General features: G+C 38.1%; 1 protein-coding gene across 1 annotated transcript in view; it reads right to left on the bottom strand.

Moving 5' to 3' along the window:
* The window catches only part of AHI1 (Abelson helper integration site 1), a 188,800-nt gene that overhangs the window by 24,353 nt on the left and 141,173 nt on the right, over window positions 1-23,274 (bottom strand). Inside the window, exons 21-22 of the mRNA XM_008581425.1 lie at window positions 18,827-18,989; window positions 15,254-15,354 (exon numbers count right to left, since the gene is read on the bottom strand). Of these exons, the coding sequence (XP_008579647.1) occupies window positions 15,254-15,354; window positions 18,827-18,989 (264 nt within the window). The remainder of the gene's footprint in view (window positions 1-15,253; window positions 15,355-18,826; window positions 18,990-23,274) is intronic.

The raw sequence follows: 23,274 nt of genomic DNA, 5'->3' as shown, positions 1-23,274 counted from the left end.
GGCCCCGCCCCGGGCCGGGGGCCGGGCAGCGGGATCGCAAGCCTCGGCGTTGCTCCCGCGCCTCGCTCAGCCAGCGAGCGGGAGCCGGTCTGTATGTGGGATCCGAACCCTCGGACGGGAGCGCTGCCGCGCTTCCCAAGCGGCGCACTATCCAGTGCGCCACCGGGCCGGCCCAAAAGTACTGGATTTTTAAAACAGAACTCAACATAACAGCTTCAACCAGAAATTCTCATCAATTTGAACCGATTCCAGAGGCTGAGGAAAGAGGAAGAAGTCAGACTGAATTATCACTGTTAAGTCAATGTTACTTTCATTTGTTGTGACTTTGACGAATGAGTAACAGCATGTGGCCACATGCAGTTCTTACCAATCCTGCTTGTGATAGTGTGTTCATGTAAAATAAATGCACTGATGTCCTAAGAAAGTTTCTTAAGTAGGTTAAACATTGCCCCTGCCATTTTTCCAACTGTATTATTTACATTACTGTAACTGGCATACCCATTTCTTTTTTTATGATGCAAAGGTGGCTTAGCCTGTGTTCAAATCTTATAAATCCCAAATTAGTAAGGGATCCATATTATAAAGTTTTAACACTTATTTTCACTTCTAAACACCTTTACTCACTCATTCCTTGGTCTCAGCAGCAGCACGCCATATGGGTAGTTACTCATGGAGGCAGGAGGAGGAGGAAGAAGGAGTTGTCTCTGTGAGCTGTTTTGTTTTATTTTATCTTTGAACAAAAAAGCCCCCAGGTTGGTATACAATCAGCCCATCAACAACCCCCACCATCAACAGGGCCAAAGAGCATGACTGCCCTTCTTTCCCTCCTTTCCACACACACCTCTCAGACAGTTGTTTTGTGACTTCGTTTCCTCTTCATGGACACCCTTGATTTGGAGAGGAGGGGATGAAGAGAGGAAGATGAGCAAAGCGAAGTTGATGAATGTAAGGACCAGAATCTAGAGACTCCTGCCTCCCAAACCCTCACAATTTCTTAGAGATGCAATGAGACTCAAACATGAAAGGAATGATTAATGGAGTGACTTTAAATGCCTTCACTGATTATGTGGAGATTTATCAAGAAGAAAACAACTCATAAATAGCTTTATAAAAGAGAAATGAGCCATGCAAGCAACTCACCCGAATATTTCTATAAACATGAAGAATGAATGTAAAATTAGATAAATGTTCAACCAATGGATGTTGTAGCTAGCATAACAGCTTTAAATAAGGCAAATTTATGACACATAAAAATTTATGATACAAAATATTTATAAATATTAAATTTATAAATTTATGATACATAATAGATTTATGACAGCTCTTTTACATGCTGTTTATATACCTCCTGATATATCTGCCTTTTCCATACAATTAATATCTATAACATGTTTATATCTACTTTGTAGGAATTAAAAAAAAAAAAAGAATGAGAGAGAAAAAAAAAAAAAACAACTAGGGTTGGTGGTTAAATTCTATACTTTAATTTTGTCATTAATTCTCTGTGGCCTGAGTAAGCCGGTTAACCTCTCTTGGTGGGTTTTTTTTTTTTTTTTTTCACTTGAAAATGGACGAGGGGCTCAATATAAAAGCATAAACTATCATAGCACCATTCTGTTATTTCACAGATGAGGAAACGGAGGCCCAGCGTTACCAAGGTTACGGAAATAGTCTGAAGGTTACACTAGTGTTTTTTAACTGATTTAACAGCAAATTGATTTTTCAATACAATTTTGTTTGAAACCCTCGTATATAAACACATAAAGTAGAGTTGCTCTGGGTGAAACTAGGTTTGCATGGTCTGGCATGCCCTGCCTCCTTAACCCTACTCCCAGAGACCTGAGGAATGGGGCTACAGACGACAGTTTACAAACTGCTGGACTAGACAAGCTCTTTCAGGTTTCCTCTAAAATTCTGTTTCCAGGAGCACATTTTTATGGCTTTAAATATTTGTGTAGGTTTGAAGTGGATTTTTTGACTTTAGAATTTATTATTCATTATGTATCTGATTTATTTGATACTAAATCCTCTAATTAAAATGCTCTTCCTTAAGGAAAAAAATTCTTCTGCATTAAGATACAGTTTCTAGAAGCATACTGTAACAGAAAGTGAAGACCACCTTGATTCATGACTTGTTTTGAATACTAATTGTGCCGATTAAAAACAACAATAAATACTTATGGAGTAACACTCTAAGAGCAAGGCACTATGCTGGATGCCCTGGGGATACAAGGCTGAGTCAGCAGGAGTCCCTGCCCTTCAAGCACTTATAATCTAATGAGGAAAAGGTATATAAACAACCAACAAAGCACGGTGAGATACATACAATAAAGGTAAAAAGGAAATGTGTGGAAGTAAAGGAAGAGAAGCCTTGACTTGCAACTTGAGGCTTTCAAGAAGTACTCACAGAGGAGGGAGCATGTAGCTGGCTGGACCTTAAGGGATAAACTGAAGTTCTGATCACTGGAGAAGCACAAAAAAGTATATAGTTTGAGAAAAGAGAGTGAGCAAAAGATGGAGGGATGTGTTTGCAGGGCAGCATACTCAGGAGGTTGTTTTGGAAGATAGGAAGAATAGGTCAGAGCTTCTATTCAATTTTTGTGGGGTGGGGCCTAGAAAAAAAAATAATGAGATTTTTAACTTTATAGACAAATATGGAGTCAACTAAGAATTCTGCCCTGGTAAGTCACATGACTTGATTTCTATTTTAGGAAGGTATCTCCAGTGGGCAGGTAAAAGGTACAATAAAGGCTAGAGAATAGGAGGATGGAGACTGCTGAAAGGCAGAGGCCAGGTGACTATTCCAGGCAGGGGCTGTTACACAGCAATATCTTTTCCACGTCCTTTCCTCTCAGTTCAACCTTTAAAAAAATTGGCATTCCTTAAGGCCCTGTCTTCTACTCTTTGTCATTTTCATTCTTTACACTCCTCTATTCTCATGGACTCAACCAGCATGTTTAAACTAATGATTTCCAAATACCCCAAATTCAGATCACAAGTTTTCTTCAAAATGACTTGGTAATCATTAGTTTTCAGCAAAGCTAGTTTAACACAGCAGTTTTTCTGAAAACACACTTGGATTCATACATTTTCATCAAAACTACCTTGCAAATCTGAGTTTTCAGCAAATCTCTCCCGAGCCTCATAGTGCCTGCAAGATATGTGCAACTGGCTGCTGCACAGGTGCCACACACTTCACATGCCTCACAGTGAAGTTCTGTATATATGTTTATACACTGAGATGTTCAAATTTAGAAACCTAGATTTCTTTTCCTTCACAAGGATTTAGTCACCAAATCCTAGCTCATTATTTTTGGCTTGGATTATTGCAACAGCTCCTGCTGGACTTATTTCCTTCAGTACTGCTTTTTCGTATTTTCAGAGCTTTTAGAATGAGCTTCTGAAACAACTGATTTGATGTCATCCCCCTACTTTAAATCCTGTAATGGCTCCCTTCTTCCTTCGGGATAAAAATCTAGCTCCTTAAAATGACATACAAAGGCCTTCTTGATCCTGTCTACTTGTTCAGGTTCAGCTTCATCTGCTTTCAACCTTGCATCCTAAGCTCCAGACGTGATACAACATTTCTGGCTTCATTAGGCTTCTGCACATGCTATTTCTAATGCCTCCAATGTACCCTCCTGCTCACCTGGCTCCCCCTTAAAAATGAACTCATCTACTTCTCACCACATGCGCTCCTAGTTTTTCTTCACTGCCCTTTTATTGTTTATATGTTCAGTTATGTGATTCTTCGATTAAACTCAATTTTACCTGTTAGGCTTTAAGTTCCTCAGGTGCAGAGATTATTTATGTTTTGACCATTACACTATCCATATTCCATTCTACCACAGTGCCTGGAAAAGCATCAGGCATTCGATATATGTGTTGAATGAATAAATAGTAAAGATGCCAAAGTAGATGGGGTAGTGAGGATGGGGATCATTGATTGGGTGAGGGCCAGAAGAATGTGAGAGAGGAAAATGACCAAAAACACAAGTGGAGAGGTCTGCCATAGAAGAGTACTTTTTTCTTTGACACCTGAACATAGCTGCAGAAGGACGGCAAATTTATAAAAATATAAAGGAGGGATGAAAATTTGAGGGAATTCATGTTAGATAGCTTCTCTTTAAGAAAGCAGGAGTCAACGTCAACTTGGAGGAAGAGCTTAGCAGCTTAAGCCACAGACTATTTTTGACCAGGTGCTACAGAGAACAGGGTAGTAGGTAAATTGTGAAGAACAAACAAACAAAAAAAGACCAAATGGTAATTTAGTTAAGGAAAAAACACACTCATATCCATATATATCCATATTATATATATTTTTCTATTAAAATAGAGCAGTGGTTCTCAACTGGAGAGTGTGGGGTGATTTTGACCCCCAGGGGAAATCTGGCAATGACTGGAAGACATTTTTGATTGTCACAAGTTGGGGTAGCTACTTTTTTTTTTTTGGCAGCTGGCTGGTTAGGAGATTCAAACCTGTGACCCTGGTGTTATAAGGAAGGGGGCGGTGCTTCTGGCCTGTAGTGGACAGAGGTCAAGGATGCTGCTAAATATCCCACAATGCACAACATATTCCCAACAACCAAGAATTATCCAGCCCCAAACGCCAACAGTGCCAAGGTTGAGAACCCAGAAGTAGAGTGCTTACCAAAACAAGAGGACACCAGAGTTAAGGTGACAGAGAATTTCTGAAAAAAGGTCATGCTGCTTGACAAGTCAGAAGACAGGGTAACTGATAATAATCAATTGTGCCACTATTTAAAGGACAATTTATGACTAGGAATGATTGCTGGGAAATTTTCCCAATAACATCTTTTACGTTTTAACAAATTTTTAGAGGGATGTTACTGATATTTAGGTTAACCTTTGAAAATATTATCATGAAGAGCAAATAAATTATTTTACTAAACAACCCTTAGTGTCACTGTCAGAGATAGTATTGGGCCAAGTGGAACATTGGTTTGACCCAGTATAACATCACTTATTTTATATTTTTATGTATATTCATCAAAGATTAAATCTATCTATATTTACCTTAGGTAAGTCTATCAATAGTTTTTTTAAAAAAAACCACAAAATGTCCACTGCACATAATACTCTCTGAGAATTGTAAAGGATTGTTCATCCTTCAAATACTTATCCATGGTGATTAGACCAACTATGAAATCTTTATTGAGAATTTATATTATTCTCTAAACTGAGTATTAATGGAAGATCTGTATAAGAAAATGAGATATGACAGAGTCTGAGATTGGAGACTCAAATCAGCTGAATAAAGACTGGGTTGATAAACAGGAAAACAATTTCACCCATGCATTATTTTGTATAAATTTTAATTAATGGGAGTTAGGAAGACATCAAGGAAATGATACATTTTTTAAACCTAGTTCTGAGGTAAAATTACAGGGAGATTTTCTCATGGCCCCTGATATGGATTGAATTGTGTCCCCCAAGTTTTATGTATTAGAAGCTTGATCCCCACTAACTCTTGTGAATGGGAAATCCTATTATGATAATTGAAAGGTGGGGCCTTGAAGAAGTGATTAGATTCTTAGGGCCATGCCTTAAGATGAAAGGATTAATAATGGTGGTCATGGGTGTGGTTCTGGGGGCTTTAAAAAGAGAGTACATGAGCATCTCTCTCTCTGCTTCCTCCATTTGGCAATGTGACAACCTGTGTCACCACCAAAGATGCTCATCAGATGTGTTCCCTTGAATTTGGACTTCCCAGCCTCTAAAACTGTAAGCAACAAATTTTGTTTTCTTATAAATCACCTAGTTCCAGGTATTTTGTTATAAGCAACAGAAACGGACTAATATAGACACTTTATTTCAGAATCACTGGCAATTGTATAGGTCCTGCCCTCAGGCTAGATAAATTGAGAAGACACGCAGGCTGTGAAGCCTCACTTTGTTAAGGGTAAGAAGGTCTTGGAAACATGGGGAGGAATTGCCCAAAGTAGCAAGAAATAGAGTTGCTGGGGGGAAGAGACAAAGCAGGGGCTGAAGTACACAAGCCAAACACAATGGCAGAGGCAGAGGCGTGAAAGGAGAAGGAGCAACAAAACCAGTCAACGAACCTTTAAGGGAGTCGCGACCTTAAGGGTTCCTTTCAGGGTAGGAGAGATTCTCTTCTCTCTTAATCTCTGGAGGATTTTACAGTTTCTCTGTGTAGCACACTTAGAAACTTTATTGTTGGGAGTGGAATATGTGGGTGTGAGCTGACTCACACTGGCTTTGCTGTCATATCACTGGGCTCCCACCCATTTTCTTTGTGGGACATGTTATTTCTCTAGACTCGAGACTAACAGAGATTTTTCAAATGTAAAAATCATTTATATGAAATTAATACTTTTCCTCTACATAGTAGTTATAAGTTTTTAAAATAAATTATAGGGAAAGAAAAAAACATCAGTGCTGTCTGCACTGAGATTCTTTATGAGATACAAATAAGTATGTCAGTTTTAACTTACTTATAAGGTAAGATTGTAGACCAGTTTTATCGCTATCCTTGATACATACTAAGTAAGTTTTGATTTAGTTCTCCTCAAATATTCCTGAAATTTTAAAGCAAATCCAAGCATAAATTAATTTTTATTTATTAATAAATTAGAGATAAATCACTGTATTTTCTTTGATAAAGAGAATTACTAAAGTAAAAAAAGATATAAATTGGTATTATTCTTTAGCAATAGGGAGGAGGCAATAATTGTGACTATGTTTTCAATGATTTAGTATATATTAACTAACTTCTAGGTATTGGGAAAAAATCATTCACCATACCCCAAATCATCACCGTCTATTATAAATTTGTTGCACTTAACACAGTAATAAGATCATATTATTCCTATGGTTAAGAATAATTCAGATTCACTCCCAGTGCAAGGACCAGTGAATGGAAAAATCCTTTTTCTGCATAAAGCAATTTTTGAAAATAGTGTTATACAGTACAATTATTAGATACTCTGAAGACTAAGAGCAACACATGCACATTGAAGGCAATCTCATTTATTGCCTATCGTTTTTATGAGATTGACAGAATCACCAATGTAAAACTTTGTGTGAATATGTTTAGCTGGTAGAGGAAGAGGAACTACCAGGAAGTTGTCTGATGCTTTTTGGTTCTCTGTTCTTGTTTTGGACTAAACTAGAAAACAGCTGTTCCTGAATATAAGCTAGAGTATGCACTTTGGTTTAGGAGCCAGCCCTTTTGAATTAAGCCATCTTACTCTTTTTTTTTTTTTTTCCTTTTTGTCTTTTTTCGTGACCGGTAACGGGATCGCAACCCTCGGTGTTGCGCCCGTACCGCGACTGGCAACGGGATCGCAACCCTTGGTGTCGTGCCCGCACCGCGCTCAACCAGTCTCTATATGGGATCCGATCCCTCGGTGGGAGCGCCGCCGCACTCCCAAGCGCCACCGCGCTCCCAAGCGCCACACTCTACCAACTGCGCCACCGGGCCGGCCCAAGCCAGCTTACTCTAATTGACTCTACATGATTAGTAAAATACTGAAAATAATTAAAACACTCTTCTCAAATGAAGATTAGCTATAATGAATATTTTTATAATTATCTTGGAATAGCAAAACCAATAACTATTATTCATTTAATGAGTTTGAGAGAAGGACAAAACCAGAAACATCACAGTAATTTGTCTACACTTTCAGAAATAATCTACCATTCCTGTGCATAATTATTACTATACATCTGACATTATACAAAAACATACTGAAAAACATACTTGGTGTTAATATTGAAACATTTATGGAAGGTAAGTGATACTTTTATACTTTGGGTTTTGTTTTTTAGAAATAAAAGAAAGCATTTTAAGGAATTTAAAAAACCCAGCGTTTTAGGAATTAAAAAAAGAAAACTGAGCATTTTAGTACCTTGAAGTGGTTAAAAAATAAAGTCTGTGCTAATAAGAAAAGATGTCCAACTTATACTGATAAAATTAAAAAACAGGATATTAAGTATGATCCTAGTTTCATAAAAACAAAGGATAAACAAAGACATATATGTTTATGTATGTAGAGAACATTTTTAGAAGGATATGAAGGAAACAGAATGAACACTAATATATTAGCAGGATAGAAGACTTATTTTTCAGTTTACACTATTCTTTACTGGTTGAATTTTTTAAACTATGAGCATGTATTATTTTTATAGTAGAACTTAAAATAACTATAAATTATAAAAAGGAATTTTAACAACAATAAGTTTCCTCTTCAAATAAATGAATCATACAGGTTAATGCTTAGGCTAGCAAAAATAAAAGCCTAAAAAATAAGAAATGTCCAAAATACAAATAAAAAATAAAACCAAGTTTGTCACCACTACTTTTTTCCAAAGCTTCTGAGTTTCTTTCTTTCTTGATAGCAACAATATTCTCTTTTCTATTAGATACCAATTCATGACATACCTTGGTAAAAAATGTTCTGGAATGACTTCAGAGAAAAACATTCTCCTACTCCCTCTTCCCTGTGGTGTTAAGTGGTTATTGACTAATCTGGGGACCCTATGACCTATGGTGGAGAATAACTAACTCAAGCCTTGTCCCTTCCTGCTGCAATGGAAGAGCCAGCAACAAATGCTGCCATTACCCACTAACATTTCAATGAACCAGATGACATGCTGGAAGGTACCTGGCACATTCAACAACGGAGCAGGTGTGTTCCACCTGGAAGAACTTGTAAGATGCTGCAGCTGCCAAGCTATTAAAAGGTGTAATTTTACTGCTTATTCTACGGTTTGAATAGAGATAATTTCAAAATAGAAAGAAAACTACTGAGGTTTCTTTCTTTTTTTCCTTTAAAGTATAGAGAATACTATTCTTAAAGCTTCCACATGAAGAAGGGTACAATGAAATAAACATAAAACAGGGATGTAAAAAACTAGTGTGACACAAAACCTGTCTAACTGTTCAGGTAACAGTTGTCTGTGTTGCTGTGGAGGAAAAAGGGCACAGTGAATATGGAGGCCACATTCCTAATTAGCAGTGTCATTTTGAAGGAACCTGTTATGACTTCCTGGATCTTGATTTCCCCATTTGTAAAATAAAGGAGTTGACTAGAGTCACCAGGCATAACCTCTCAGGTCATTTCCATATAACTAATTCTGTTATTCTATGAACTTAGTACTTTCACAATTCTAGTCCTTTATCAGAGACTACTTTTCATGTTCTTTTTTATAAAAACATCTCTTACATATGGTAATAAAAATAAGACTTGCACATGAAATTAAACATCTAATAGACTTTGTGGTAGGTTTATAAAGGCAGGATCTTGATAAAATCAAACCATATATATTTTGATAAAGGAATTAAACTTAAGAACTGCAACTAGCCAGGTACTAAGGAAGCTCAGTTACATGTTTCTCAAGGGTTGGCTGTTAGCTTGATGATTCAGAGTGAACCCATGGCATTTTAATACCTGGGGCAATGTTACATTTCTCAGAGACTTCTTTTGACATTAGCATAGATCATTCTTTCTACTTTCTCCCAGAGGGAAGCAAAACACTAACTATCTATTAACACACGGTACATATCTAAGAGGAAAAACTACATGTAGGATTCTATTATAATACATGGATTCAGATAAAGTAGATCAAATCATGTTCTTCAACAAAAGAAACCCATGCATCTTAAACTTTAAAGCTCAATTCAAAGTCCATCTCCTCCATGAGAACTTTTCTACTCCCTCGCCCAAATGGATTTTTATCCTCTGCAACTCCTTTGCTTTACTAATTTAAAAGTTTTACTCTGCATGTCTGTAAATTCCCTGAGATCTATCAGAATTAGGGCTTGGGTATTAGTGGGATTAGCCTGAAGTAGATCTCAAGCATCAAGTGAGATATTTGAAGAACTGGTCTGCTAGGAGATAAATATAAAGATATGTTTAAAGTATGAAGATCAATCTCTGAGGGGAAAAGCCACACAGAATTTAAAAATCAACACAAAATTTAAAAATCAACTACAATCTAAACGACGTAGTGAGTCCCTGTGAGTAGAGGAGTGGCACAGGCAGTGGGAACTGGGGAGTCCTGGCAGCAAGTAAGAGATCCCTATCCGAAGGAACACAGGCACCTCAGGAAGAGGAAGGCAATACCAACTTCACAGGTGGCCAGTAAGACACTGACAGAGTTCTTTGTATCTTCTCTTGCCCAGGCAGAACTAATTTTAGGGTACTGGACAGGAATACATTCAGAAGTGGGGGTTAGGTAACCTCAGTTTCAAAGCTCAGCATGATGAGTCAAAGACATCCATGTCACTACAAGTAAAGGCTATATCTTTCATACTATCTCTCAGTTTTTGATATAAACTAAAAATATTGTTAGCTGTCACAATGACTCCCTATGCCAATATTATAAATGCTTCCACTGCACTAAATGTCTAAAAGGTTGTAAAATTAGATCAGCATTGTTATGGACTACATGTTTGTGTCCCACCAAAATTCATAAGTTGAAGACCTAATTTTCAACACGATGGTATTAGGAGGCATTTGGGAAGTAATTAGGTCATGAGGTTGTAGCCCTCATGAATGGGATTAGCGCCTTTATAAGAAGACACACAAGAGAGCTTGCTTCCTCTCTCTGCTCTCTGCCCTGGGAAGATACAATGGACCTACAAACCAGTAAGTGGGCCCTCACCAGACACTGGATCTGATCTTGGACTTCCCAGACTCCAGAACTGTGAGAAATAAATTTTTGTTGTCCAAGCCACCCAGTTTATGGTATATATGTTACGGCAGCCTGAACTAAGACAAGCATCTTCCTAAATTCTTAAATGTGGTGCCAAATTGCAAACCATGGGTAATATTACACATGTAACATTTGCCCCCAGCCAAATTCCTTGCCAATCTTTTTGACCATATCCCCTGTAGTCCCCATACTGTTGTAGGCAATCATCACTATATATCCTTGCTATGTTTGAAACTTGTGTTTTACCAAGAAACCATTTTTCTTTCAATTCCTTGCAGCATAGGCTACTCATTCTCACATCCAACAGTGAACCATGGGAGCCAGGAATTAACACTGACCTCCTCTTAGCTCCCTGCTGCTGATTTTAGGCTATTACATGAGGATAATTCAAAAAGTTCGTGGAAAAGTAGAATTAAAAGACAACACAAATCTTTCCACAAACTTTTTGAAATACCCTCATACTTTCAAAGCACTTGTCCTCGGGTGCCTTAACAACTGGCTATAACACCCTCTACTTATCTTTGCAACTGTTACCTTTGAATCTTGTGGTCACTCTAACACAAAGGTTCTCAATGTTGGCTGCACATTAAAATCACCCAGAAAGCTTCTGAAATATGCCCACGCCCAGGTTCCATTCTCAACCAACTAAATCAATTTTTGGAGGCAGGGATATTCATCAGTATTCAGTTTTTTAATTCCTTAGGTGGTTCCAATGTGAAGCCAAGGTTGAGACATCTGCTCTAAAACAAGAATTAAGGATGTGAGCTGGTAGTTCATTAGTTTCTTCATCCCAACTCTTGCTATCATCTTGGAATTTGAATGTTCAAGAGTACAACATGTCCAATACTCTGGATCCAAGTCTCTTGACCCGCACAACTTTCATAACATATCTTTCTTTTTTTTTTTTTTTTCTGTCTTTTTTTGTGACTGGTAACAGGATCGCAACCCTCAGTGTCGCGCCCGTACTGCGACCGGCAACGGGATCGCAACCCTTGGTGTTGTGCCCGCACCGCGCTCAACCAGTGAGTGGACCGGTCTCTATATGGGATCCGAACCCTCGGCGGGAGCGCCGCTGCGCTCCCAAGCACCACACTCTACAGAGTGCACCACCGGGCCGGCCCTCTTAACATATCTTTCAATTTCACTTCAGCTCTCATATACACTATGAATTTATCATAACCTGCAACTGTTTGACATCTGAAATATTAAATAAGCAAAAGAGTTTCTGGCCTTAAATGTTGTAGTTCCAGCTTGCTGATTCCTTTACCAAATGACATTATGCATCCACCTAGGCATAGGTAGCTTTCCGCAACCTTGCAGAGAACCTTGCTTTCCAAGTCTGCCAATCTTCTCCTGATCTTCCATGGTGTAACTCTCTTACCAATGCTAGCAAGCCTCTAACCCTCTTGTTCTCCTGTCACACCCACAACTCCAATTATATATCACACCAAACCTGCCTTCTCCACTGCTATGCCCTAGATGCTGAGCACTACTTTAAGAAAAAAGTCCAACTACACAGATTTATGCCACCTGTATTTTTACGGTATCCAAAGAGGAGCTCCCAGAACTACTGAGGAATCTTTTTATATGTCCCAAATGAGCTCCTGCTCCTACTTTCCTTATAGGTATTCAAATGATTACTATTCTTCTTGAGCTCCTATCATATTCCTTTGCTCCTCATATTCGAAGTGGACCTTGCTTTCTGTTTTGGAGAACAAAAAGATATCCTTAATTTCTACACTTCCATTCTATCAACTTATCTGCATCCCCATCCAGACTTATCCATCTTAGAGGAGTACTTCTCTAAAGTCAGCACTGCTGACATTTTTGGCCAGATAGTTCTTTCTTTTTTTTTTTTACTGACCGGTAACGGGATTGCAACCCTCGGTGTCGCGCCCGCACCGCGCTCAGCCAGTGAGCGGGAACCAGTCTCCACATGGGATCCGAACCCTCGGCGGGTGTGCCGCCGCGCTCCCAAGCGGCGCACTCTCCAGTGCGCCACCGGGCCGGCCCAGATAATTCTTTCTTAAGGGGGGATGTTCTCTGCGTTCTAGGAAGTTTAGCAAATCCATGACCTCTACTCACTAGATGCCAGTAGTATCATCCTCCTTGCAGTTGAGACAACAAAAATCATCTCCAGACATTGTCAAATGTCTTCTGAGAGATAAAATCACTCTCAGTTGAGAAGCACTGCTTTAAGCCAAGGCTCATCTATCAACCTGTCTTTCCAATAAAGAAGACCCTCCTGCTTCCCCCAAGACCACTATGTCCTTGGTGTCTTTTATTTATCTTCATTCAACCTGAAGATGTCCATTAGCTATGCGTACTCAGTATATAATTTTACGTATCTCTTCCATATTTAAAAAAATCATTCCTAGATACCAGGTCTCCCTCTAGCCACTGCCTGATCTTTTTTTATTCTTCAAAGTGAAGCTTTGAGAATAACTACCATGAGTTCACTTGCTGAGGCACCATTCAATCTTTACTCTACTCTTCAATCCTCGTCACTTCACTGATACTGGTGCAAAGCTACCATGGTCCTTCTGATTACCAAATGCTCAGACAACCTAACTGGCTATTTCCAAATACAGTCCTGTTGAACCTATCTTCTCCCCTGGCTTCTAGGACACTTCTTATTTCTGGTTCTTTCCTTTTCCTTTAACTATTCTTTCTTAATCTTCTCTTCTTCCTTTTGCTGCCCCTGAAAACTAGTGTTTGACTGGATTCTGTCCTTGGCCACCTTGTCTTAGCACTCTACAACACTCTTTCTGGACTATCGCCTGCACTACGAACTTCTACTTACTGATATAATACAACAAATCCACTAATTCCTCCTTATTTGATTGTGAAGCTCTACCTTCTCTCAAATTCCAATCCTACATTTATAGCTCTCTACTGAATATTTCTACCTGGGAGCACCTCAGACACTGGCAAATTGAGATATCTAAAATTAAACTTTTCATCTCCTACTTTCTACTATTCCTTTTTTCTTTCTTCCCAAATCTTCCTTACACATTTCATTATTTCTGCTGTTATGCTATCTATTCAGTTGTATAATACACAAAATCTTAGATTCGAACTTCACTAATCAAATCCGAACAATCATAAAATTCTATCAGTTATAGCTGATGTCCTCTCCCTTCCATTCCCACTAGTTCAGGAAATATTTATTCCTATGGATTCCTAACTAATTTCCTTGCCCTAGGTCTTAGCTACCTCTAATCCAACCACTATGCTGCTACTAGAATGATCTTTTTAATTTGCAAATCTGTTCATGTCACTCCTGTGTTAGCTCCTTTGGGGGATTTTCTTTGTCTGGAGGATAAAATCTAAGCATTTTAAGAGAGTACACTAGGCTTTCTGTGGCCTGGCTCATGTATTTCTCCTATCCTTCTCTCCATTAGACCCTATGCTCCCCAGACATAGTCATACCATACACCATACCTTACGCAAAGTTAGGTAGACTGCTAGAATGCTTTTTAAATTTCATCTATCTAGCACATACTTTTTTTTTTTTAATCCTAGAAGCCTCAGGTTAAGCATTTCCTCCTCTGGGAATTCTTCCTGGACTCCTCCAGGGCAGATTTAAGAGGGTTTTTCCCATGTGTTCCCAATGTGTGGTGCACATATCATTATAGTTCCTACCAGAGTATATTGGAATTGTCTGCTTGCAGGTGTCTCGCCTGTGAGCTTCTTAAGGGCAAGTGCCTTGCCCACTCACTCCTGTTTTAGTGGGGACTGCTAACTAGAGTGCTTGGCATGGAAGCAAGTATACCATAAAAACATGCTGAATGACTGAATGATATATACATGTCAGGCTCAACTGTCAAAAACTTTATGTACATGACATGTATTTATTAAAAAAATGTACAGCTAATCAGTTCACGGAGTCAAGAAGCAGCAAGGTTATTCAGTTTAAGGCTAAAGTTCATGTCACATAATAAAACAAGTTTAATAAGCAATATATATGATGGTACAGTGCTTATTAAACTTTTTAACTGAAGTAACTGCTAACATCAGATAAATATTGGCTAATATAACTGAGGGATCTGATGGCACAGACTAAAATAGATAACATTTCTCAGGCTAATAATACATTATTTTAAATAATACATAAAATTTTAAATCACTAGCAAATAAAAGGAATACTCCAGAGATAGAACATCTTTATTCTGAGGACTCCACTGACATTTGACATAAATATATACCTCCCAGCTGGGGCTGATGACAGTGTCATTATCACAGTTGAAGAAATGAGTACTGAGTGGAAACAGCGTCACACATAAAGTCATAAGTTCCACTCTGGGTTATTGTCCCATCACTTAAGCTATGACTTGGGGGTCTATAACCTCTCTGAGCCTCATCAGTTTCCTTATCTGGAAAATGGCTATAACAACATTTGCCTTTATATTTCAGGATGTTGGTGCCAAGATCAAAAGAAATAATAATGTGAACAATGAAGGATTATAAGCATGAAAAATAAAGTAACATTTTATCCAGAGAAAGTGAAAATCAAAGTACAGATGCAACACACATTCTTGAAAACATTTACCTTTTGAGGAGCTGAAGATGATTTTTCCATTTTAGTTTTTTCCTTGGGGCTTAAAGGAGGAGATCGTTCCTTTATCTCTGGAGGCAATTCTTGATATAGTGCTAGAATTGAAAAAGGAATTCAGGTAATCAAATTGAGGAACACTGTTCTGTGGGGGAAAAAAAAATAACGATGAAGGGAAGCAGACAAAAAATGAAAAAAATTGTTATTAGATTTCCTGGTGGAACAATAAGCTACCTAGAACTTATTTGTTATGGCAATGTGTAGTCTTGTGCATTAGTTATCAAAAGACAAATGATAAAACTATGATTGGAAAATTTTAATCAGCAAGATTCAGAAATGTAGAATGTGTCATTTTCACTTATTATGTGGTCATGCAGACGCTTATTTCATTTCCTCTCAATACACATTTACCTGAAATCTACTATACGCAAGGTTACCAAATAGATAATGCTGGAGGAGATAAAAATATGATCAAAAGACAGTCTTTGCTCTCAAGGAGCTTACGATCTGGTCGGAGACAGACATGTTTACAAGTAACTAATATAAAATAGAATGTGACATAATATGAAAGACAGATAATAATAAAGACAAACTCTGATGTGGAGATGCAAAAGACTCAACAGAAGAAGTGGTAAGTGTGTCAGACTCTGAAGAACATGGAGGATTCTGCCAGGAAGAGATGCGGAAAGAGAATAATTTGGGAAGAGGGTATAAAATGAATAACCATAGAGTCAGGTCTATACATGATATTGAATCTATACATAGTATTAAATCTAAGATTTTTATAATCTAAAATTATAATCTATATAATCTATTGAATCTATACAGGGTATTGAAACTAAAGAGCTATGTGGGGATTTTAAAGGGCTAAAATGAAAATCTATTGTGGTTAAAAGCAACTCTGTATTGAGAGAAACTGCTAAAATATACTTGACCAAAGTCATAAAACTAAGATTATGAGATATATTAATTGGCTTTGTATATGGGTTGATTCTATAATTGGGTTTCTTTATCTCTTATTGAAAAGGGTATTAGATGTGATTAAGGAAAGCTGATCATGGTTTTCCTTGCAGTGCCTTCAGATACCAAGGGAATAAGTCCTTTATGATAATGGGGTACCAATCTCTTCTACTGTGTTGTTCTCTTAGAGGATGTGGCTCTCAGTTGAACAGTGGGTAGAGACTCTGCGCATATTTGTACTCCCTTAGATCATTTGCTTTGCATATTTGGCTTCAGATAAAGATCAATTCATTCATTTTTTCTCTGATGTTAAAATTGGGCAGTTGAGTTTTTGTTAAATTCAGGTAAAAAGTAGGCTAACAGGGAAAGAAAAATAACCCCTGATGAAGTATGAGAATTCAATCATTATATTCTCAGGTTTTCTGAGATTCTTTTTTTCTTGCTCGTTCTGGCCTTTACAAGATTTTTTCAAAAAGCAGTGACTGATGCCAAAAGAAAACATCAATTATTCTGGGATATAATAAGGAATTATGGCAGTCAAAGGATGATCACTACTTGAGACAAGAAATTAACTTCTGCATGCTGCCATCAACCATCGTTACAATATGCTTCAGAATCTTTTGGTTATTATGGAATAAAAACAAATTTTATTAGATTTCCAACTCACTACAGATCAAATATCTATTGCCTAAGACTAGCAAGCCCAGGAGGTTATTTCTGCAAACTAACTAGATTCTAAAGTTAAAGCATGTAATACCACCCTGCCTGGAGATACATAATCTTTTTGTATTGCCAGTTGGAAAATTTTTAAAAATATTTCTACTTGTATTTGAAAGAATAATGGATTGTAATACTTAGTCAAAATTAAAGACATACTTCAGAGTGACTATGATTGTACAGGCAGTTCTTGATTAAAAAACAGAAGCTACCCCTGCTTAACCTCTGCTGTTGATCCTGCAGGACAGCCATCACTGGGAAAGAGAGGGAAGGAATCTAGATATTTTAGGCAATCTGGAAGTTAGAAGTGCTGAGCTTATGGGAGATGACAAACTCTGTCTTATGCCTACCTGGGAATTAACTTGTCCTAAAATTTCTTCCTTCCACACTGCCTTAAGTTTTCTTCATTACGCTTTTTTTGGTAGCTGGCTAGTACAGGGATCCATTGGAACCCTTGACCTTGGTGTTAACAACACTGTGTTCTAAACATCTGAGCTAACTGGCCAGCCTGCATCCTCTTTTAAACATAAAACTATACTTCTAGTATAGTCTAAGAGCCATTAGTCATTTACTAAGAGAAAAATAGTTAAAGCAGTGGCAGAGAGGGAATTATGAATTTTGTTATGGGAGAGAAAAATGAGTAATTTTCGAGACACTTGTACTTTTGAGGGGAGGAGTTTGCTGTAGATAAGGCTGCAGTTTAGTTAAGGAAGGGAGCTAGTGAGACGTAGGGCTGTTTGAAGACTGGGGAGGGGAGTGCTGGGAAGCACCAGGGTGCAGACAGGGTAGTAGGTGGATTCCAAAGATCAGAAGTCTTATCTAGGCCTCTCCTAGCACCAAGTAATGGAAGAAATTCTTTTTCCTCCTTTCCCTTAACTCTTTTGCTCTCAAAATTCAGAACTTAGGTTAGGAATAGTACATTAGTTCAGGCATAGTTTTGGGCTAAATGAGGTTTCAGGGACATTATTCATAACAATTACTTCTTTGCAGAAACAAAAGAATAAAAATTCAAAACATAGTGTTCTCAATTTCAAAACTGCCTATATTATATTTTAAATCAGAACTATACAATTTTAGAGTTTCTGGGAGAAAACTTAAAGATAATACAGCTCAACTTTTTCATTTTACAGGAGGGAACTGAGGCATATCAACATAAGCTGCTGAGCTAGGATTAGAAATTGTTTTTCCTGATCCCTGAGTGTTGTGCTTTTCCTAACATGCTGTCAAGTTAATCGCTGGTCAGGTGCATTCTTCTGAAGAAGCATTCCTATACTTTTTCCCTTTTAATGATGGTTTAAAAATTACTTTATTTTCAGGCTTTCTGTGTTAGCTCTGTTTTCACCTTTCAAGGCCTACTAGTGAATCTACAGCTTTCAGAAACTCTTATTTATAATTTCTTCTCTATCTCTTTTTTCCATTCACAAATAAAGGCTTAATTTACTTAAGAATGAAACAATCTATTGTAGTTTAGTTTTAGTAGGTAACCAGTGAGGACTGAGGTATATACAAAGTAAAAGAATGTGAGTTGGAGAACTGGAGGTTGTATAGATGCCAATCAACTGAGGAGTCACTGTGGCAAGAGAAGATCTGACAAAACTATGTGTGAAGCAGGTGGCAGGGTGAAAGGAGCTGAAAAAGAAAGCTGGTAGCTAGAGGGGCAGGTCCCCTGGGATAAGAGGGCTGTGAAGCAAATACAATCTCAGAATGTAGTACTTTCTAGTGAACTAGTACCTCCCCTTTTTATTTTTTGCATCATGAGAATGAAAAACAATACCCATTGGTAAACACACTCAAAGGTTACAAAAGACAGTAAATTAAAGGGTAGAAAATGATAAAATCTTGGACTATCAGTTATACCATATTAGTAAACCAGGAAGGGAGCATAAAACTTACTTTCACTAGCCACATGATTAGCTGGAAAATAACCTTCCTGTCCCTTTCCTATGCTGCCATACCACCAGTCTTCATTATCTTTGAAAAACACTCGGATAATGTCTCCGCGATGGATGGTTAGTTCATCAGATCGATTCGCTGTATAGTCATAAAGAGCCACTACCTAGGAGAGAGATAAGACCACCACAGCTTTATCACAACTACACCACAGAGAAAACCCCCAACATTCACTTCCTCTTGCAGAAGAGCAGCTGAAACCAAAGCAGTACTTTGGTAAGTCTGAGGCTGTTTCAAGGTTTGCTAATGGGATCAGGGGTGGTGGGAACACAGCAGGAGAAGCAAGATAAAAGACTGTGGGATTGAGAAATGGTTAAAAGAATTTAATACACTAAGATTAGCTTCAAAATAGCAGATGTTAATTTTTTAAGTAAATTACTTGTGAAACAAATAAAAAAAAGCTCACACACCATTTACTTTCTTAGAATTGTTTTATAATACCTTTATATCTCCTTCTCTGTGCTAAGCAGATGCATCTGAAAAAAAAATTCTTCAGAAGGTCCACAGTTTTACAAAGAGGAAAAGTCAATGGAACAATCTGATTGCATAACTTGTGATCACTTGGCTCACTGCAATGTCTCTTTTTGAGATGAATTTCTCTCCAAACACATATTTTTTGATGTTTTATATCAACACCTAAATCTTCTATCATTAAAATGTATCCCTATAAGCTTATTTTCACTAGATAAAAATTTAAGAGGAAAAGCCTTGCTATGAGAATCCTCTTCTTTGTGTTATTACAGTAATCATTGTATTATACTCAAGTAATCTGGTAAGTCAGGACTTAAACCAAGTTTTTTTCTTTTTGGCTAAGAACTTGGTTATCGTGTCAGCACTTTAGAACCAAAACACAGGGAAGAAGCAGCAGAGAGCATGCTTCAGAAAGTAGCACTTAAGCAGCACTCTGTGCTTAAGAGACCGACCATTTTGGGTCACCTTCAGGCCCACTGTGCTCCATTCATCTCACCCAATGCCCAAGTCCCAGGAACCTCTGTGATGGTTTGTTCCTGTTTGTCATCCTGGCTCTGGTACAGTAAATTACCACAGCTTTCATGAGTCTTACGCAAACATGAGGTTAGTGTATGCTCATGGATCTGAAGTCCTAGGTGGCTGTCCGGAAGGAGAGCAGGGGAGACTCAGCTTAGGCAACAGAATTATTTAGGAAGTCCCACATCATTGTGTGGACTAATGACAATCTGGAGCTCATTAAACTGTCATCTGAAGACTTTTCCTGAATTTTCCACAAGAGTCTGTTGATAAAACAATCCCTCCGTAGGTACAGGTGTCCAAAATTGCACTTTTCCTATTATAATACCCACTGACTATTCTCTTCTTATAGAACCAAATACAGGACACTGATTTTGCATGGCCTGCTAGTACTTGTAAAAATGTACTACACTCTATGACTCTGTTATGGACTGAATTGTGTTCCCCTAAATTCATAGGTTGAAGCCCTAACATCTAATGTGGCTGTATTTGAAGACACAGCCTTTAAGGAGGTAATTAAGGTTAAATAAGGTCATAAGTGTGGGGCCCTCCTCAATAAGACTGGTGTCCTTATAAGAAGAGGAAAAGATACCAGGAGCACATGCTCACAGAGAAAAGACCATATGAGGACACAGTGAGAAGGTGTGCAAGTCAAGGAGAGGCCTCAGGAGAAACCAACACTGCCAGCATCTTGATCTTGAACTTCCAGCCTCCAGGCCTATGAGAAAATAAATTTCTGTTGTTTAGTTCTGCCATAACAAAATACCCAGTCTGCGGTATTTTGTTATGGCAGCCCTACCAGATTAGTACAGTCTCACAACCTGATGGTGTCAGACTTACTACCATCCCATTTTGGAACTACAAATGGGCAATGCCTTGCTTGCATCCATTTCAAGTCCTCACTGGCTTACAGCACTATGTTCCATACTGTTATAGTTCTATGTCCTGATGCAGAAACAATGTCTTTGTCATCAAACTCTACAATCAGCATCCTTGGGAGGGTGATGGTTGGTGAGGCTAGATCACCTAAAGCAAAGAAACAAACTTTGGAGCATGCTGACACAATACCATTACTGACATTAAAGTATAGACTTACTACACAATGAGGAATCAGTGTGATTAACATGCCAACAGTCCACACTCTGAAAGTGAAATCTGACCATTTGGTTATGACTATTTTCTTAACATACTGCAGGAACAGGACACAAACCATGCGGTTCATAAGAATCTGCTTGTATTTCAGTGTGTGTTTTTATCCAATGTGCTCTTATCTTTTCATTGAAGACCACTTACTCTCTTCTGATGATCTTACTATATACAGTAAGCTTCTCTTGTTTTAATTTGGCAGTAGACTCTGAATAAATCACAACTTCCCATCTCCAATGAGATTTTATTATCTCAATGTTTTACGACAAAGTAAAGCTCTATAAAAATGTTGGGAGGCAGAGTCCCATCAAGAGGTTTGTTTTGAATTAACACTATCTCTATTTTCTCTTTATTTGTCAAGTGTCACCACAGAAAACCTGTCTTGACCACTCTCTTAATGAAGTTTACTCTATAACATACCAATTCTTGCACATAGTGATTTGGCATGTAGGTATGACAGAATATCTTCAGCAATATAATCCAAATGTTGAGCTGACAGAGCAGTTATTAAATCTTCCTGCGACAGTAGTTTAAGGACCTGAGCTAATATGCCCATATTGGTAATGAGATGGGAAATAAGATGTTTCAAAATCCACTTGGTCAAACTTTGATCACTGTTCACACATTTGAAGCAGAGTTCCTTCTCTTTCTCAAAGTTTGCTGAATTGTTTGGGCACAATCATGATCAAAATGCCACTCGCAAGCCTAGTTTCTGACATATATTGTTCAGTCTTCGTAGCAGTACTTTCCAGATACTATTCCTTGGTTTAAGCACAGTCTGCCAGGCTGTTGTAAGACATTAGGTGAATTCCTCTCTGTATTATTTTTCAAGGGATTAAACATCATCACAGCTGATTCTGAAGAAACCAGTGTACCAAGGGAACACAAACCAGTAGTTTGGCAGCATAGCTGTTCCTTGCAGCTTTACCTACAATCAATCCAATAATAAATATTCATAATGCCCCCAAGTCATCTGACAAACTAAGTTATGTTGAATAAACTCATGTGCTTGAGCACTTTCTCCTCTAGCACTGCTTCTGCTGGGTCCATAATCATTGGGGAACTTCTCTGTGCCAGTCTGTCTACAATAGGGCATCTGGATACCACCGCCTTCCTTATAGTTTCTCCTTGATTAACTTGATTTCATATTCTAGACTCCAGAACTGTGAAAGAAAATTTTTTTCTGTTTTAAGCAACCAAGTTTATGGTAGTTTGCTACAACAGCCAGAGGAAATCAATACATGTGAATTTTACTTTGGTGAGTACTGGATTTTCTTGTGTTCCTTTAAAGAGTGTTGGGCCTTGTTTTGGCATGTAGTTATCTGAGGTCAGTTTGACCCTTTCCAGGTTTACTTTTAAGTTTTATTAGACAGATTCAGAGAACACTTTACTCTATGGCTACATTAACCCCACTACCAAGGTGTAACCGTCCTAATGATTCTACCTGGTGCCCCTTATATTAGGAGTGCTAAATAAAAATTATACGAGGCTATTGTTTGGACTAAGCTCTCACATTAGGCTCCAACAGACCAGACTAAACATCAAAATGAAATCACCCATGCTGAAGTTTTATGTCATCAAACCAAAACTAAGTTATCTGACCTTCTAAGAAGTCAGGACAGAGAGATAACAGCCAACATCCTAAACAGGCTAGTTTCAAACTTCAATAGGCACGATAATGAAGTTTCCTGTTTCAATCCTTACAACAAAAAGTAACCTGAAATTAACCAGTTATTTTTCTATCATTCTGATTTCCTGTTTCATCCTACAAGGAAAGTAACGTTGAAATGACCAATCTGCTCTTTGTTTCTGCTTTCATCAGCCCTTCTCTGTCTATGAAACAACCTCTTCTGTTCAGCTCATTGGAATACTTATTCTGTTTTATGAAATGAATTGTTGCCCAATTCTAGAATTGCAAATAAAGCCAATTAAGATCTTTAAATTTCTTGTAGTTTTGTCTTTTGACAGGATGTGTTTTCTATTCTGGCTGTCAGGAAAGTGACATCCTGTTATAGTACCTACTACTTTCTGATGGTCCTTCACTTACGGAGTTTTGCTTCATGCATGTGCAAATCAGCACTCAAAGACTAAAGGGGATTTATGGTTACTGACAGGATTATCACCTCTTAATATAAAGTAATATTTTAGGGCCGGCCCGGTGGCGCACTGGAGAGTGCGCCGCTTGGGAGTGTGGCGGCGCTCCCGCCGAGGGTTCGGATCCCATGTGGAGACCGGTTCCCGCTCACTGGCTGAGCGCC

Source organism: Galeopterus variegatus, unplaced genomic scaffold (genome assembly GCF_000696425.1).
Source record: "Galeopterus variegatus unplaced genomic scaffold, G_variegatus-3.0.2 Scaffold2353, whole genome shotgun sequence".
NCBI classification, from domain to species: domain Eukaryota; kingdom Metazoa; phylum Chordata; class Mammalia; order Dermoptera; family Cynocephalidae; genus Galeopterus; species Galeopterus variegatus.
Note: the sequence above shows the minus strand (reverse complement) of the source record. Positions and strands in the feature narration are given on the sequence as shown.